This window comes from Eptesicus fuscus, chromosome 12, assembly GCF_027574615.1.
Source record: "Eptesicus fuscus isolate TK198812 chromosome 12, DD_ASM_mEF_20220401, whole genome shotgun sequence".
In the NCBI taxonomy this organism is placed as follows: domain Eukaryota; kingdom Metazoa; phylum Chordata; class Mammalia; order Chiroptera; family Vespertilionidae; genus Eptesicus; species Eptesicus fuscus.
In genome coordinates, this window is record NC_072484.1 from 50,708,812 (window position 1) to 50,726,505 (window position 17,694).

The 17,694-nt window shown below is 40.7% G+C and overlaps 1 protein-coding gene and 1 long non-coding RNA gene across 3 annotated transcripts in view; one reads left to right on the top strand and one right to left on the bottom strand.

Moving 5' to 3' along the window:
* Positions 1-4,623: 4,623 nt before the first annotated feature.
* On the bottom strand, positions 4,624-7,495 carry LOC114230031 (uncharacterized). Of its 2 annotated transcripts, none has more exons than XR_003615882.2 (3): positions 7,264-7,495; positions 4,994-5,076; positions 4,624-4,710 (listed from the first exon to the last, which is right to left on the bottom strand). It is a non-coding gene; the product is annotated as an uncharacterized LOC114230031 (long non-coding RNA). The 2 variants fall into 2 exon arrangements; XR_003615883.2 differs by lacking the exon at positions 7,264-7,495 and adding an exon at positions 6,050-6,193.
* Positions 7,496-9,657: 2,162 nt separating this feature from the next.
* ZNF407 (zinc finger protein 407) overlaps positions 9,658-17,694 on the top strand; it is a 376,632-nt gene continuing 368,595 nt past the window's right edge. The window contains exon 1 of the mRNA XM_008160418.3: positions 9,658-14,319. Coding sequence (XP_008158640.2) covers positions 9,672-14,319 — 4,648 coding nt within the window. The 5' untranslated portion in view covers positions 9,658-9,671. The remainder of the gene's footprint in view (positions 14,320-17,694) is intronic.

Genomic DNA, 17,694 nt, shown 5'->3' on the forward strand with positions numbered 1-17,694 from the left:
CCGGACCAGGGATTGAGCCCAAAACCTAGGTATGTGCCCTGACGAGAAATCGAACCCACAGCCTTTTGATGTACGGGATGACGCTCCAACTAACTGAGCCACCCAGCCAGGGCTAAATATACTTTCTTAACACTGATATTTGATATCTAATAATTTATATTCCATATACCTTGAGGCTTGATAGTTTTACGTGTGTTAGCTTATTGACATTTGTAATTATATTGTTTTACAAATTTCTTTCAAAATTAGTAGTTTAATCTTTGTTTCTGTAGTTCTTTGATTAGCCATTGTCTTCCATCTCTTCTCAGTGGACCTAAAGAATCTAAAAGCAAGAACACTGGGGAACATGTCTTCAGATGTTTTAAAGTTATATTTCCCCCAGATTTACATTTTGGAACCATCCTTTTCTTCCTCTGTTTCTGCTGGAATGAAAAAGAAATTCCTGATAATACCTTTTTATATTGATTGAGTGCTCACCAATTCCTTACTGTATGATTTTTCTCCTTGAATCTATGACTCTTAGTCCTTCCTCCCACTTTCCAAACAAGGAAACGGGGCCTCAGAAAAGTTACATGGTTGCCCTGTGTACTGCACATATTGTTGGTATAGTTGGGATGAAAGCAAAGTCCTCCTTGTACCTTAATATTCTTTTTCAGTAGTGTTTAAAATTTTCAGTGTAAATATGTTTCTTTAATTTTATTCTCCTAATTCTCTTTCCTTTCCTCAGGATTCATATGCTGTATGCTTCATTCTCTTGCCTTTTGAAAAAGATGAAAGGCAAATTTAAGGAAAGTATGCTAACTTTTATCTTGAAATGCTTTTTATGGCTACATTGTAAATTCTCAACAATAAAGGGTCTAATGGAAACACTTAATGAGGAAGTAGGGGCTCTATCACACATACACCCTACCCCCCTTTTGTAGTGAATAGACCCTTTAAAGTAAATTAAGTAAAAGAGATATATTCTGTTGTTTCAGTGTTAATATTTCATGACTGATTTTATAGATGGAATTATATTTTACAATAAAAAGGAAGAAGAATTTATATAGCCTCTTCTATTTGATGTGAAACAGCAAATCCCATTTCTCTATAGCTGTAAAGAAAATTCATTATAATGTCTTTAGTTGGAAGAGATAGTTTCATTGTGATTAGTTACATTGATAATAAAATAACCTTTTCAAATGGCCTAAGATACAAACAATCCTATGTGTCTGCTTTTAATGGCATTGAAGTGTTCTATCTCTACTCATAGGATCTTCCTCCTTTCTTTTATCCTGTTTTTCTGTCCCAATAAAATTTTTTCTCTAAAAAATTAAAACAATTAGATGGAAATACTAATAAAGCATTGGTTTTGAATATACTTTGGAAAGGAGATATATTAAATTTTAACTTTTTCGTAAAATCTCTTCAATTATACAAGTACATTTGTCAGAGGTTGTTGATATAAGATTATCATAAAATAAACTTTATTATTGGATTAATTTAATGTATTTGGAAAATAGTACTTGAGGTGTAGGAATTTTTTTTTTTTTTTGGAAAAAAGAAATAGGTAAGACAGCTGAGCTGATTTTATAGTTTATTTTAATCTCATGACTTGTTTTATATTGTTTTCATACATTTTCACAAGTAGTGCTGGGATGCTGGGGCTCTTTGGTAACAGAAGGAGTGACGTCTATCTGTTCTCTTCTGGTCACTATGGTTTGGTCCCTACTAGTATGGTTTACTGGTCATTGTTTAAGCTCTAATGTAAACACTAAGCAAATAATCTAATTTTTAACTTGCAGGCAAAATTGAATTGGATATTTGAAATAGAATAGTATCACTGGAATTATAATAATATACTGTTCTGAATTGAGTGGAGCTGTTTTTCTCCATCTGATAGTTGGACTTTGCTCTGGCCATTTGGGCTTGGAAGCACATAGTTGCAGCCTGCTTGTCTTCAGTGTGTCTTTGGACTCTGGCTAGGGGAGGTTCTTTTTTAGGGTTAAGCTAAACATGGTATGTGAGATGCTTTGGAGGTGGAAATTGGTCAGGTATGAGTAGGCCAGAGGCCCCTGCGTGGCCTAATCTTAAATGCTGCCTGCTAGGGAAGGTGAGGGAGTTAAGTAGTCTGTGTGGCCAAAAGCGTTGTCACTCCTTCAGCCTGTGACTGTCCATGTGCTTGTCCAAAGGAACTAAAGGCTACTGTTAATTCTGAGGCAGGTCAGTTGCTAAACAATTGTAGGGGCATATAAAAATGGAAGTCTTCATCCAAAATGAGGAGGTGACTCAGGAAACATTAAGACATTTCTTTTATTCCTCATGAATCTAAATTTAAAACTCTCCCCCCTCATCTCTTTATTAGTGAGCCCTTTACTAACGCTTGATTTTATTATATCAGTTTTTCATTGTAAGTTGTATCTGATCTGAATCTGATTTTGGTAGTGGGAGAGGCATCAATCTAAATGTCAGTTTATCAAAGTTCTAATATCCTACACAAGTTTGATAGGGATTATGCATTTCAAATAGTATACTTCAGTTAATATTTATTGACCTCCTCCTGGATACTATTGTTCTGGTTCTGAAGATTCTTATTAAAGGTGGAGCATATAGGAAAGGAAAAAAAAAAATACACACACACACACACACACACACACACACACACACACACACTAGAGGCCCGATGCACGAAATTCGTGCACAGGGGGTTGTGTCCCTCAGCCCAGCCTGCACCCTCTCCAATCTGGGACCCCTCGAGGGCAGTCAGTCATCCCTCTCACAATCCAGGACTGCTGGCTCCCAACTGCTCGCCTGCCTAACTTCCTGATTTCCCCTAACTGTTTCTGCCTGCCAGCCTGATCACCCCCTAACCACTCCCCTGCCAGCCTGATTGATGCCTAACTGCTCCCCTGCCAGCCTGTTTGCCCCTAACTGTCCTCCTCTGCAGGCCTGGTCACCCCTAACTGCCCTCCCCTGCAGGGTTGATCGCCTCCAACTGCCCTCCCCTGCAGGCCTGGGCCCCCCCAACTGCCCTTCCCTGTAGGCCCGGTTGCCCCCAACTTCCCTCCTCTGCTGGCCTGGTCATCCCTAACTGCCCTCCCCTGCAGGCTTGATCGTCCCAACTGCCCTCCCTTGCAGGCCTGGTCCCTCCCAACTGCCCTTCCCTGCTGGCCATCTTGTGGTGGCCATCTTGTGTCCATATGGGGGTAGCCATCTTTGACCACATGGGGGCAGCCATCTTGTGTGTTGGAGTGAGGGTCAATTTGCATATTACTCTTTTATTAGATAGGATATATATATATATATATATATATATATATATATTTTACACATAAAGGAGGGGTAAACTTGAGCCATGTATATTCTAGATAAGGTGAAGGGACAGAGAAGGGCAATATATTAGTAATTTATTGCTACACTAGAGGCCCGGTGCACGAACTTCCTGCACAGGTAGGTTCTCTAGGCCTGGCCAGCGATCAGGGCCAATCAGGGCCTTCTGGCTGCCGGCCAGGGCCTTCCTTCCTTCTGTACTGTCCTCTGGTGGTCAGTGCATGTCATAGTGAGCGATCAAACTCCTCGTCTCCCACTCGATCTCCTAAGGGGACACTTTGCATCTTAGCCTTTTATATATATAGGTAACAGATTATGTCAAAATGTAATTGTTTAGGGCCTGGCCACTGTTGCTAAGTGGTTAGAGCACCAGCTCATGCACCAAAGAGTCTTGGGTTTGATTCTGGTCAAGGGCATGCACCTGGGTTGTAGGTTTGATCCTCAGCCCATGTTGGGGCAGGTGTGGGAGGCAACCAATGGATGTGTCTCTCTTACATAGGTGTTTCTCTGTCTCTGTCTCTCTCTCTCTCTCTCTCCCCGTCTCCCACACTCTTCCTCCTTCCCTTCCTCTCTCTCTAAAAATCAGTGGGAAAAAAATATATCCTCCAGTGAGGATTAACAACTACACTTAGTGGGTTAAAGCAACAAACATTTATTACCTGGTAGTTTCTGTCAATCAGGGTTTGGGTTGGGCTTCCCTGGTGGTTCTGACTGCAGGTCTCTCCTTGGCTGCAGTCAGGATTTAGTGGGGCTGTAGTCATCTGAAGTCTGGCCTAGGGCTGGCAGAGCTGCTCCCCAGAAGGCTCACTCACGTGGCTGATGGCAGGAGTCCCCAGTTCCCATCTGGTGCTTGGTAGGAGGCTGAAGCCCTTGTACAGAGGACACTGCACAAGTGTCCTCACAGCCAGGCACAGGATTTTCCCAGGTGGGGGGATGCAAGAGGGGGCACGCAGGGAGCACAGTGCCTCCATGACTGTATCTCTAGAGTTGGATACCCTCACTTCACTGCTTCTGTCTGGTACAGGCAGGCCACTGAGGCCAGCCCACACCAAGGGGAGGGAGGCAGGCTCCACCCTTTGAAGGGAGTGCCAGAATGTGTGGACTCGCCTTAAACCACCACAGGCATTTTCCTGGATGGGGAATGTACACGTCTACAAACTTAAGCTTGGGAATGCACTATAGCCTGTCCTGAGCATGAGTGTTCATGTTCTGAACTCACCACACCATGTTACTATCCATTGTGGTAAAACTGCCTCTGGTATATCCACTCGGTGGCTTTTAGGGTATTAAATCATACTCTTTTTTGTCATGGAAGAGTTTATTCATTTTCATAGAAAGGTGATGTGTTTATTTGTAGGCTCAGATACCTTACTTTGTGGTCGCTGTTACAAATTGATGTTTCTGATGGGAGAGAATAGTGGGAGGAAATTACATAAAGTATATGCCATGGTGTTTTGTAACAACAACTAATATTACAGCTTCTCATTAACAGACTCTCTATATGGACTTCGTGCTACTTTATTAAATTAGGTAATAGTGTAATGGTAAGACATAGTTTCAATAAAAAGTTCATTTGCAAATGGTAGATTAAGAAAGAGATCTGAGTAGTCCACCAATTTTTATTGATTCTTGTCTCACTCAGCTGTCACCTCATAGCTCATAACAGGCTTGTAGGAAGTCTTACCTGTTCCCACCTTGTCCTTCCAGGAGAAGAGAGTCCCTACCGTGGCATCTGAATGGTGTCTGCATTGCAGCTTTCTCTGAACCCTACAGAGGGAAAGGGCAGAATTCCATTGAGAGTTTTTGTATATGCCTGTGTGCGCACACCTGCTAGGTTGCACACAGGTATCCCCAGCTGTGACTTTATTATTGGCATGGTGCCAACATGTGCTAATTTTACACTGCTTGCTTGTACCACTAATTCGGATGACTTTAGAAGGGTTGAAGAGTGGGAGGCATGAGATAGAGGCAGAGAGAAGGTAGTTTCTTGTGTGGGTGGCCTCGTCATATCAGTGAGAGAGTATGTCTGTGGGTGTGAGTTTGCATGTGTGTCTGGGGCATGGGGAGAGAAAGAGAGAGCAAGAAAGAGAGAGGAAGAGAGGACTCAAGCTTGCTTAATGTATACTTGTTAGAAAAGAGAAAAGGGATGAGAGAGAAACAAAGACAAGATTTTAATGAGAAAAAAGTGGGGAAAAAGGAGGTAAATGAGTGAAAATTTTCATGCTTGCTGCCCAATAGTAATGATAGCATGTGAAATGGTTGAATAATTGTTAGGTTTCTCTAATAGTTCCTGAAATCCGTTAAAATGCTGCAGGAAACTTCCCATGATAAGTGGCCAGCAGGTGTCATCAGAAGGCTGCTAGTGATTTGTTTTATTGTTCTTAAAAAGTATGAGTGTTTTGATTCCTTTTTTTGCTACTTTTTTTCCTTTTAAAACAATAGAAGAGGCTATTTCAGTTACGGCAGGAACTTTCCTTCATGATAGATTCTTGGTGAGTTAATAATTTATAGGTAAAATTGAAGATGATGAAGTGACATGTAACTTATTTCTTAGGGCACAGCTAGTTGAGAATTTGGTAAGAGTGGACACTATAAATGGGTCTGCATATTTGAAAATAGTTGGGGATGGTGAGGATATGCAGTAAGTGGTAATTGATGAATTTGTACAGGAAGCATTCTAGTATGCTGTAAGAAGATTTGGTTTCATAATACATCTCATTATTCTAGTGTAAATACTTACCAGGTTGTCTGAATGTTGAAACCTTACTGTGGGTAGAAATCTGAGACTCATTTTCTTTCTCCACTGGGTATAAGTACCAGTGGTTTCAGAGGACACCTTCCATACTCTGTACTCTGAGGGTTGCAGTTGTTCCCGAGAGAAATAAAGGGCCTTTAAGGAACAATGGAGACTTGAATGTTTGTTGAGTGAATGAATGAAATATATCTTCAGAAAAATTAGCCCCTAAACTGTTCTACTCAGGTGATTTTTTATTTCCATTAAAAAAAGGAAAAAGACCCCTCCCCCACCTCTGTTGGTATTGTTCTAAGACCCTTTGTGAGGAAAGGTTTTCTCTTTAATTTACATCAGCATGAGCATCCTTGTTTCCATTTAATCCCTCCAGATCACTTTAAGATACTTAATAAACCACATTGCACTCCTGGGTACTGACATCATCCTGGTTCTGGGCCTTATAACATAAACTGTTATAAGTTTATGTTATACACACTTTTTGCTTCTGGATTTCTCCACCCGTGATGTGTCCTGCATACTGAGAAATTATCTTCCTAAAGCCAAGCTGGGTTTTGGTGACTCCTCACTGACACTACTGAATAAATTCCAACTCTAATTCGGAACCTGTATGACGTGGCCCTGGGTGACCACCTGCCTTTGGTTGAGCTTTAGGCAGTAGAGCGGCAGAGTTTAGCTGTTTAGCTGTCTGGAGAGTCAATAGTCTCACACACCCATCATGTGTGTTTTAAGGCTTTGTCTGAGCCTTAACCATAAGAGCCAAAAAAGGGGAAGCAGCTCAGGTGTCTATTAACAGAATCATGATATATCCATGTCGTGCACTTTGCTGATATGTACAACAAAAATATTGTGCTGAGTAGGAGAAGCCAGATCCTCCTCCTTCAAAAGACAAATTGTCTGAATGCATTTACATGAACTTTGGAACAGGCAAAATGAATCTGCTATAGAAGAATTTGGAGCAGTGGTTGTCTCAGGAAGGCAGTTACCAAGGACTTAGTGTGAAGTGGCATAAAACAGTTTTTTTGGGGAAGATGCCAGTGTTCTCTGTCTTATGGGACTTCTGTGGACCTCTGAGCTTCTCTTTCTGGCACCTCTCCTTTCCTTTAATCTGCCCTACAGACTCTAGCTGCCCCTCAACTCTGTTGCGAGACTCCTCGCTGTGTTTTGGCCTGGGTCCTTGCTCCAGGTAGTAAGCTGGGACTCACTTGGTTTAGCTGTCATCTCTCAGAGATCACTGCTCTTTGGTGCCCGATGTCCAATGTCTTCTGTTGTTGTTTCATAGATTTTGTGTTTTTTGTTGTTTTCTTTTTCAGTTGTTTCATGCATGAGAGTACATTCAGTCCCTGTGACTTTTCTTGACCATAAGGGAGTGTCCTGGATGGAGAATATATGTATTTAAAAACAATATATTGTCTCACCCCTTATATTGTAAGGCAGATGTTTCATGCTGTTCTTTGCTGTAATTCCAGAATTTAGAACCAAGAACACTTGCCGTGTAGTAGACACTAGGTGAAATTTTTGGAACATACATGTGGTTAATTTATTCTCTCTTGCCTCCTTTTACTCTCCTATTACAAATGTTGAATAACAAAACTAATGCTGTATCTAAAAGAGCATTTTTAAAATTGATTTTTAGAGAGCTAGGAAGGGAGAGAGAGAAACATCGAAATGAGAGGGAAACATCGATTGGCTTGCCTCCTGCACCCCCCCTACCAGGGATTGAGCCCATAACCTGGATGTATACCTTGACTGGAAATGGAACCAGCAACCTTTTGGTGCACAGACGATGACATACCAACTGAACCACATAGGCCAGGGCTAAAAGAGCATTTTCTAAAAGGTTCTTTGGAATACCAGTCTCTAGATTCTTGATAAACAAAGAGTTCTGTAGTAGAATTAGTTTGAGAAATGCTTATATAATGAGAAATCCTGTGTAAAGGAATTTTGTTCAAACCAGAGTTTTCTAAACTTATTTGACCAGAGATATAATTAATATTTTCTGGAACACAGTCTGAAGAAATAATGAATATCTTATAAGTGCAATAAAACCATGTACATTTATCTTTTTCACTCACGAAACATACAACATGTCACTATATTATGATACAGTTACAAATACAAGACATTTTGTATTGTAGATTATATACAACAAATTATGTATTTTTTAAGTAGCTTTATTGAGACATTCACATATCATACAATCCACTCACTTAAGCTATGGTTTAATGGATTTAAGTATATTCTCAGATATGTGCAGCCATCACCACAGTGAATTTTACAACATTTTCATCATCTCAAAAAATAGATATACCCTTTATCTATATCCCCTTATCCCCCCAGGAACCAGTAATCTACTCTCTGTCTCTATAGATTTGCCTATTCTGGACATTTCCTATAAGAAGAATCATATCAGTATGTGGTCATTGGTGACTGGCTTCTTTTACTTAGCATAACGATTTCAATGCTCATCCTGTGGCATCGATGAATCAGTACTTCATTTCTTTTTGTGACTGAATAATATTCCATTATATGGCTGTACCACATTTAGTTATCCATTGGTGAATATTTGGGTTGTTTCCACTTCCTGGTTGTTATGGATAATACTACTATAAACATTTGTGTACAAGTTTTTGTGTGGGGCCATATGTTTTCATTTCTCTTGGGCATATACCTAGGAGTGAAATTGATGGGCTCTATGGTAACTCCATGTTTAGTGATTTGAGGTCTTGCCAGACTGTTTTCCATAGCCGCAGCATCATTTTACATCCCAACTAGCATTGTATGAGGGTTCTGCTTTCTCTACATTCTCACCAGCATTTGTTATTGCCTGACTTTTTGATTCTAGCCATTCTAGTAGGTGTGAAGTGGTGCTACTTTATGGCTTTATTTGCATTGCTCTAGAAACTGCTGACGTAGATTATGTTTACCTGTGCTTTTTGGCCATTTGTGTAGCTTTTTAAAAAATACGTTTTTATTGATTTCAGAGAGAAGAAGGGAGAGGGACTGAGGGATAGAAACATCAATGATGAGAGAATTATTGGTCGGCTGCCTCCTACATGCCCCTAACTGGGGATTGAGTCTGCATCTCAGGCATGTGCCCTGACCTTCTGGTTTATAGGTCAATGCCCAACCACAGAGCCATACCACCTGGGCAGCAGTTTTGTTTTAATCTGCTTTATAGAGTAGAAGTCCACGGAAACAGAATTTGAAAAGAAGGCTTCTTTATTTAGAAAAAAGAATTAGTAAATTGAAATGTAGTGGTAAAGAGAGTTGAAACTTGGGAGTTTTTTTGCAAGCTGGTTGAGAAAATCCCCTTTTCTGTGGAAGATAGCATAGTGTTGCTTCCTGAGTCACAGCGTGGTAATATTGTGTTCCCAAAATCCAATTCATACTTTTCATTAAAGGTCATGTGATCAAATTAATCTCAACATGAAGGAAATCTTATTGAGGCTAATTTTATAATATTTTTCATCCAGTATGTCACCTTATGTTGATTTCTGGATTAACGTGCGTGTCTTTATGTTCAAAGGTTTAATACCATGTTTGTTTTCTTCATAGGTTATGAGTGCCAAGTAAGCTACCCTGACAGAGGAGCGGTGTCAGCACATTAGTAATGATGGATTCTGAGAAGAAACCAGAGAATGATAAGGACGAAGATGTAGAAAAGGAAGCAGAAGACTCAAGGACTGTTTCATCTCAGGATGTGGAGTGTAGGCCCTTGTCTGATTTGGTAGTGAATTCCTCTGAGAATTCTAGCAAAAGAGCTCTTTCAGAATCATCAACCAGCGTTTTTGTGGCGGAAGATGGAAATAAACATGCTTCCAAACGAATGAAATTCGGTGAGGCCGAGCCCTGTAGGTCCGAAGAGCAGGGCGTTTGTGGGTTATCTGAAGTGGAGGTCTCGTCCAGTGAAATGGTGAAGGCGTCCTTCCTGAATGACTGCTCAGATGGAGATACTTGTCCTCCCACCTCGTTTTCCCTTCTCTGCAGTTCTGGCCCAACTGACACTGTTTCTCTGAAAACAGACACTGAGAAGATGATTGCTCAGGAAATGGTTTCCTTTGACCCAGAAACAAAATCTTTTTCCAGCAAAGAGGTTGTTAGTGTTGGTTGTACCATCGGGAACATCGATTCAGCTTTCAGGTGCAACATGTGTGACCATTTGTTTTCTTCTTGCTCGGACCTGGAGAAGCATGCTGAATGTCACGTGCCGCCATCTAAGGAGCCTGCCCACTGCCCCTGCAGCCACGGAGCGGAGAGCAGCCCAGCATTGCAGACCCACGCCACACAGACACATGGGTCACGGACTGTCTTTTCTTGTGACCTTTGTGGCTTTCAGTGTGTGGAAGAGAACCTTTTGAATGCACATTGTCTTGGAAAAACACATCTCCGGCGCCAGAATCTTGCTGCTCGTGGAGGATTTGTGCAGATCTTAACAAAACAGCCTTTTCCTAAGAAATCATGTACAATCGGAACAAAGAATGTTCGCGTAAAACCAAGAGCATCTAAACAAATAGCAAAGAATAGTGATTCAAAAGGACTAAGACATGGTGGAAGCAAATTTAAAGATTTCAGAGGCAGCATTTCTAAGCAGAGTGGAAGTAGCAGTGAGCTTCTTGTTGAAATGAGGCCGTCCAGGAGTACTTTGCTAGAAAAGGGAGAGATTGTTGAAGAAAATGTCACTTCCTTTGGTACAACTCGAAATCCTGAAAACCAGAGTAAAAAGTTAGGAGCATTAGTAGGCTCACAGGGTCTCTTAGATAAATTGGAATCTACCAAAAAGACTCTACAGACAGCACATGGTATCAGCGCAACCTCGAGACCGAGACCTGAGAGAAACATTCTCATGTTGGCTAATAGCTTCCGACGACGAAGCGGCACTTTCCCCTTAAAAGGCCAAGCCAAGAAAAGGTTTAATCTTTTAGGAATTAATAAACGGGGCACTAGTGAAACTCCCAGGACATATATGAAACACGTTAGAGCACAGATGAAAACAGGTGATTCAGAGTCCATGCCTAAACACATAGAAACGGGTGGCAGTACCCACAGTCTGTGTGTGTCTTCCTCAGAAACCCTGGACCTGAAGCAGGATGAAAGAAATGCCCACCTTGTGAGCTACTTTGACCCTCCCACAATGAGGGCAGCTTCTGACCGTCAGATGTCGTGTACTTGTACAGACTGTGGCCAGGTGTCTACAAGTAGGACAGAGTTGGAAGTCCACATGAAAAAGTGCCATGCAAGAGAGGTGAAATTGTCCTGCCAGACATGTGACTTTTCCAGCATGTCGAGGAGGGACCAACATGAACATTTGCACAATCACCAGCTTCAGCAAACTGCCTCTGTCCTCAGTTGTCAGTGCTGCTCATTTATTTCCTTGAATGAAACACATCTTAGAGACCACATGAAGGAAAAGCACAGTATGGGCTTTTTCTGTTCTCCCTGTAATCTGTTCTTCTTGTCTGAGAAGGACATGGAGGAACACAAGTCAACTGAGAAGCATATTTGCTTATTGGTTCAACCAAAGACTTCTCAATCATTTCACAATGATTTGGTTTTACAGACTTTATCTTTAAGTACTTTAGAATCAGAAAACACAAAGGAGTCTATGAGCGAGTCAGAAAGAGTGGCTCAGGAAGAACTGACTAAGATCCGGGTAAGCCATGGAAGTGAAGTAAGGCATTCAAATAAGCCTCAATTTCAGTGTAAGAAGTGCTTTTATAAAACACGGTCCTCCACTGTTCTCACACGACACATAAAGCTCCGGCATGGTCAGGACTACCACTTTCTTTGTAAAGCATGTAATCTTTATTCATTGAGCAAAGAAGGAATGGAGAAACACATTAAGAGAAGCAAACATCTTGAAAATGCTAGGAAAAATAATATTGGCTTAAGCTTTGAAGAATGTATTGAAAGGGTTTGTATAGGTGCAAATGACAAAAAAGAAGAGGTTACGATTTCTGGAAACGAGAAGACAGAAGGCGACATAGAAGGTGTGCAATTGCAGGAACATAACTCTTTGGAGAAGAGCATACTCACTGCCAAGGAACAGCCACAGTCTGGCATAATCGCCAAAGATGATGAGTTAGCCTTGACCACCACTCCAAAGAGAGGGAGACCCAAAGGTAACATCTCACGGACGTGTTCACACTGTGGCCTCTTGGCCTCTAGTATTACAAATCTGACGGTTCACATTAGACGAAAACATAGTCACCAATACAGTTACTTATGTAAAGTGTGTAAGTATTATACTGTAACTAAGGGAGATATGGAGCGTCATTGTGCCACCAAGAAGCATAAAGGACGTGTAGAAATAGAAGCAAATGGAAAACAAAGTTCAGATATCATTATTGGCCCTGAAGCGGGTAACCTTGAAGCCTGTAGTAGGAGCACCGGTTCAGATGAACAAGCTAATAAGTCAGCTGAACCAGATCCCTCCAGTTCAGAAAAAACAGGACAAGAGCACGGAGATCAAATTGAAATTGAAGTTGAAAATGTATTTCATTCTACAAATGGGGAAGCTGGCAGTCACGTTATTGATGAGAAGGAACAAGTATCTCTAGAACCAGAGGCCCTGGTGCAGCAAAGGGAAGTATGCTCGCAGAGAGGTGCCCTGAGCACAAGTGACAATAAATGTGCACACTGCGAGTTTAGTGCTCACTCTTCAGCTTCCCTAGAACTGCACGTAAAACGGAAACACACAAAAGAGTTTGCGTTTTATTGCATGGCATGTGATTACTATGCCGTGACTCATCGAGAGATGACCAGGCATGCAGCAACAGAAAAGCACAAGGTGAAAAGGCAGTCTCACCTGAACTCTTCTGACGTGGGAGCAAGTCCTTCAGAAATGTCCAAAAATGTCATCATACCTGAGGAGCAGCATCAACAAAATTCTGAAGAATTCCAGATAATTTCAGACCAATCACCTGAAACTCTTAAATCTAGAAATGCTACTGGTCGTTCTGTTTTAGATGAGAATACTAACTTAGACATGTCTAAAGTACTCTGTGTTCCTGACTCTATAGAAGTTGAGACTGAAGAAGAATCTAATCTTAGTGAAGGTCCTTCATTTTGTGAAACTTTGCAACAACCCCTTGCCAAGGACAAAGTTAGGAAACCCGAGGAAGTGCTGACCCTTAACATTTCCTCTAATGGCCCCCCAAGCAAATTTCAGAATGAAAATTCAGGAAGCTCAGCTTTAATTTATGAGACAACAAAGAACAATCACAACAAGTTGAATGACATCGGTGATCCAAGTGCACATTGTGATAGCGATGGAGGGAATGGAGGAGACCACGGAGGTGAAATCCTCAGTAAACGTGGATGTCTCGGAGTCCTGGATGGAGCTCATTCAGCTGAAAGCACCGTCCCTGTTGTGATGAGAATGATGGGAGGACAGCTAAACCTGGATAGCCGTGGTCAAGACCAAGTTGGAAATTTGCAGAGTTCAGTGGATTTGAAAGCTATGCAAGGAGATTCTATCTTGGAAAATAAGGAAATTCTGATGAATTCCCAACATGAAACTGAAATTGTTATAGAAGAGGATGGTCCAGCTTCTGATAGCACGGTTGAAAGTAATGATGTTTATGAAACTATAATTAATGTTGATGATAAAGGACAGGCCATGTACAGTTTTGGCCGGTTTGATTCTTCCATAATAAGAATAAGGAACTCAGAAGATGGTGAATTGATAGACCAGTGTGAAGAGGGTCTGATAACAACAGAAGTGAGAATGAGTGAGTCACCCTTAAAAGACTGTGCTCAAGGTGTGAAAAAGAAGAAATCTGAAGGCAGCTCCTTTGGCGAATCCACACGAATCCGTTGTGATGACTGTGGTTTCTTAGCAGATGGGTTAAGTGGACTGAATGTTCACATAGCCATGAAGCATCCTACAAAGGAGAAACACTTCCATTGTTTGCTGTGCGGCAAGTCCTTCTACACAGAGAGCAACCTGCATCAGCACTTGGCTAGTGCTGGCCACATGAGAAATGAACAGGCCAGCGTGGAAGAGCTTCCGGAGGGCGGGGCCACCTTTAAATGTGTCAAATGTACAGAGCCCTTTGATTCGGAGCAAAATTTATTTCTGCATATTAAAGGGCAGCATGAGGAACTGCTCCGGGAGGTGAATAAGTACATAGTGGAAGACACTGAGCAAATCAACCGAGAGCGAGAGGAGAATCAGGGAAATGTCTGCAAGTATTGTGGCAAGATGTGTCGCAGTAGCAATTCTATGGCGTTCCTGGCCCACATCCGCACTCATACAGGTATGTGAACCGTGGCACCTGTGCTTCTCTATAACATGCCCTTGAGTGGTAAAATCTGGACATTCCCTCCCACCCGATACGCAGTCCCTGCTGCAGTTGCTGCTGGCCCTCACTCGATTCACATGACTCCTCACTCATTCACAGTTGCTCGGGACAACTGCCACTGTCATCGCTGACACTTAACATCTATGAAGACCTGTAGGCCTCATTGATCTCAAAGGCAGGCTCTTTCACAAATTCCTTTCAATTTTATCAAAAAGCCTAGTGCCTCTGGTGCTTTTGTTAAATTCCTGTCTGATAGAGCTTTTCACATGTTTTAGGTCCAAACTGTTTTGTTTTTCAAGGTATCTATTAAGTGACACTGTTTTTCAGAGCAGCAGTTGCCAACCTTTTGGACTTCATGGACCACCAGGGGTCTGTGGACCACCGGTTGGCGACCGCTGTTTCAGAGGATATGTTAAATGGCTTTTGAGGAATGAGATAATAAAAATTTTCATACAATTTTACAGATTTAAAAATATTCATTGCCAGGTAGTTTATATCCAAAAGTATAACTCCCAGGCAACAAAATTCTACTTTCAAAGATCAGAAATAGTCAACAGCTTTCAAAGTCAGTATGTTCAGGGGTTTGTGTTCATTGATACAGGTCCTGGTAGAACCTGGTGAGTCTCTGCTCTGCTTCGTGGTTAATTTTAGGTAGATATTTTTTAAAAACTTTTTTTTTTTTCCCCTGAAAAATGTATAAGCCAGTGTTCTAAATTTATGTAAAAATTCACTGCACTGTTTCTATAAACCTGCCATACATTCTTTATTTTAAATAGACAGCTTTTCTAAATCATTGTGCTCTGCTTAGACAAGTTCTGTCTCCATGGTTGAATTTATGAGTGGATTTGAATAATAAATTCACATTTTAATGAACATATTTTCATTAGAACTGTAAGGTTTATTTTACTGTACTTTAAAATAATGGCTTATTATTAAAGCTATACTTTAAATTAATGCAGTTTTGGAAAATGTTTGCATCATCACAGGAGAAAGACAAAAGAATATGAAACATTATTAATAGTTTAGGGTGATTAAACATAGATAAAAGTTTTTCATTGGAGAAAGTAGCAGGGAAACCTGCATAAGGTTGATCTAGGTGAATATCAGCATTGTACTCTTGATTCCAGCTATTCCCAGTGCAGTGGAGTTGTGATGGTGGTTTGTTGGAGTTATTAATACATCTGTGCATGCTGTATTATAGTTTACTTTCTGAAATGATACAGTTTTAGAAATTGGGCTTGTTCACATGCACAGGAAAGATGTACTTTCTTAATATGCCCTCTTAAGGCAGATAAAACTGAATAAAACTAAGAGGAAGATGCTAATGGAGCTCTTTTTAGAATTCTTTATGCAACTGTCTGGTCAAGACATGTTGCTTATAATTGATGTGTCCATTACTTGAATTCTCTTGTAATTATAGTCAATAAGTCTTGTAAATGTGTTAAAGCTCACTAAAAGCATACAAATTCAAGAACAGAGTAAGGCTAATAATTTAAAATAATCAATGTAGGCATTTCAGCACTTAATTTCCCTTGTGTGTTGATAGCTGATCATTCTTAATCCATTAAGATTTATTTAGTCGTTTACAATGCAAAATAGGTTTGCACTGGTCACTTGTGCCATTTGAAAATGTCCACCAGGTTAAGTGCAGAATGTAGTCCATTAGTCTTCCTTGACTATATGTATTAATTGCATTTAAAATCAAGTTAATGTGGATGTGAAAGTGAGGTAACTATCAATATGTGACAAAGTAACCCTACTTATATAAGTTACATCATTGATTGTAACATTTAGTAAAAGTTAGCATACTTTTTAACATTTTGTGTTGGGCTTATCAGCAAGCACATTTTTGTTGTGTTCTGAAGCACTACAAAGGCGAGATCCTGAAGACACAATGCCCGTCTGCCATTTCAGTCTTGCAAGGCATTTTTTGGGGAAGTTGCTCTCCAGGTTTTCACTCCCAAGTTTTTTTCTTGGCGCCTCTTAGAATGAATTGCTTTTCTGATCTGTTGCTTATGTCCATGAAATAGTAATGCAGGAACTGTTATTAATGGTTAACTGGAAAAGGGCTTACTCTTCCAATCCTTGTTTTTATACTTTGTGATTTACTATATGTTTTATGTAACCTTTTCTTCCTATCCTCAGTACGATGAAAGCAGCACTATAAGAAATAAATGAGTTGGTCATTCAGAATTGTAGGGAAAAAGTGTCGCAGAGCTTCCAGGGTGTTTGCTGTTTGAAGCCACCACATGAGCAGAAAGAGCAGGGTCTCCTTTCCCATTACATGAGTGGTACAAAACCCCGGTCCTCTTTTCTCCTGCATCATTCTGTTAGAGCTTTAATTTCCTATAGCAGGGAAGGTGTCTTTAAGCTAGAAGACTGTCTGCAAGCCTTCATTTTATGTTGAAGTGCACTGGTCATTCGTGCTGTCTAGAAGTGTTCACATGTGGGGAACCAGGGAGTTGTATGACTTTACTGAAAAATTCCTAAGCCAGGGCTGGTGGTATCTGTAACTAATTATGTGATGGTATTTAGAGGTTGAGTTGGCTTAAGAAGAGATGGTTCAGGAGAGTTGGTCTATAGGAGGTAAGCAGAGTGAGAGCATGGGTGTGATTCTGTTCACTGCTTCATCTCTGTGCCCTGTACACAGCTGGCTCTCAACGTTACTGTTGGAGACGTGAATAAGCGGATGGACAGTTGTGTGAATGAAGTAATGAAGTGCCAGTGTGTAGGGAGGAATGTAGCATTTAGGTTAGAGTTGACAGGCATTAGATGCTGGGTATATACATCTGACTTGATTCTTTAAGACCCAAAGTTTTATTAAATTTTTAATTTTAATGTCACATTCATGTTTGCATAACAGTCAGCAATGGCTGATGTTAAGGAAAGTAGTACCTCTGGTCCCCTAATGTTTGGATTTTTATGGCACAGAAAGATGTTAACACAGTCTACTTGGGATAATAAGAAAATACTCAGAGCCTTCATGATTTCTGCATGAAAGCTGTCAACACAGTAACTCATTCATGTGTTGTCAGCACACTGGCAGTAATCACTGAGACCTGAAGGAGCTAGAGTGTCTCACCAAGGAGCCAGGTACAATCCACTGAAAGCACTGAAGGTCTGTATCTGGCCCTTTGTGGCACACGTGTTTGCACATGGAGGAGCTCATCACAATGTCAGTGCAAGATGAGCAAGACTAAAGCTTAAATCCACAAGATAGATGTTTTAAATCCTTTCACTATATTGTAATACAAATGTTGAGGGAGCTTTATCCTCTTTGTTTGAAGTCCTGGTGTTATTGTTAAATTAATAATTTCATAATTGCCTATT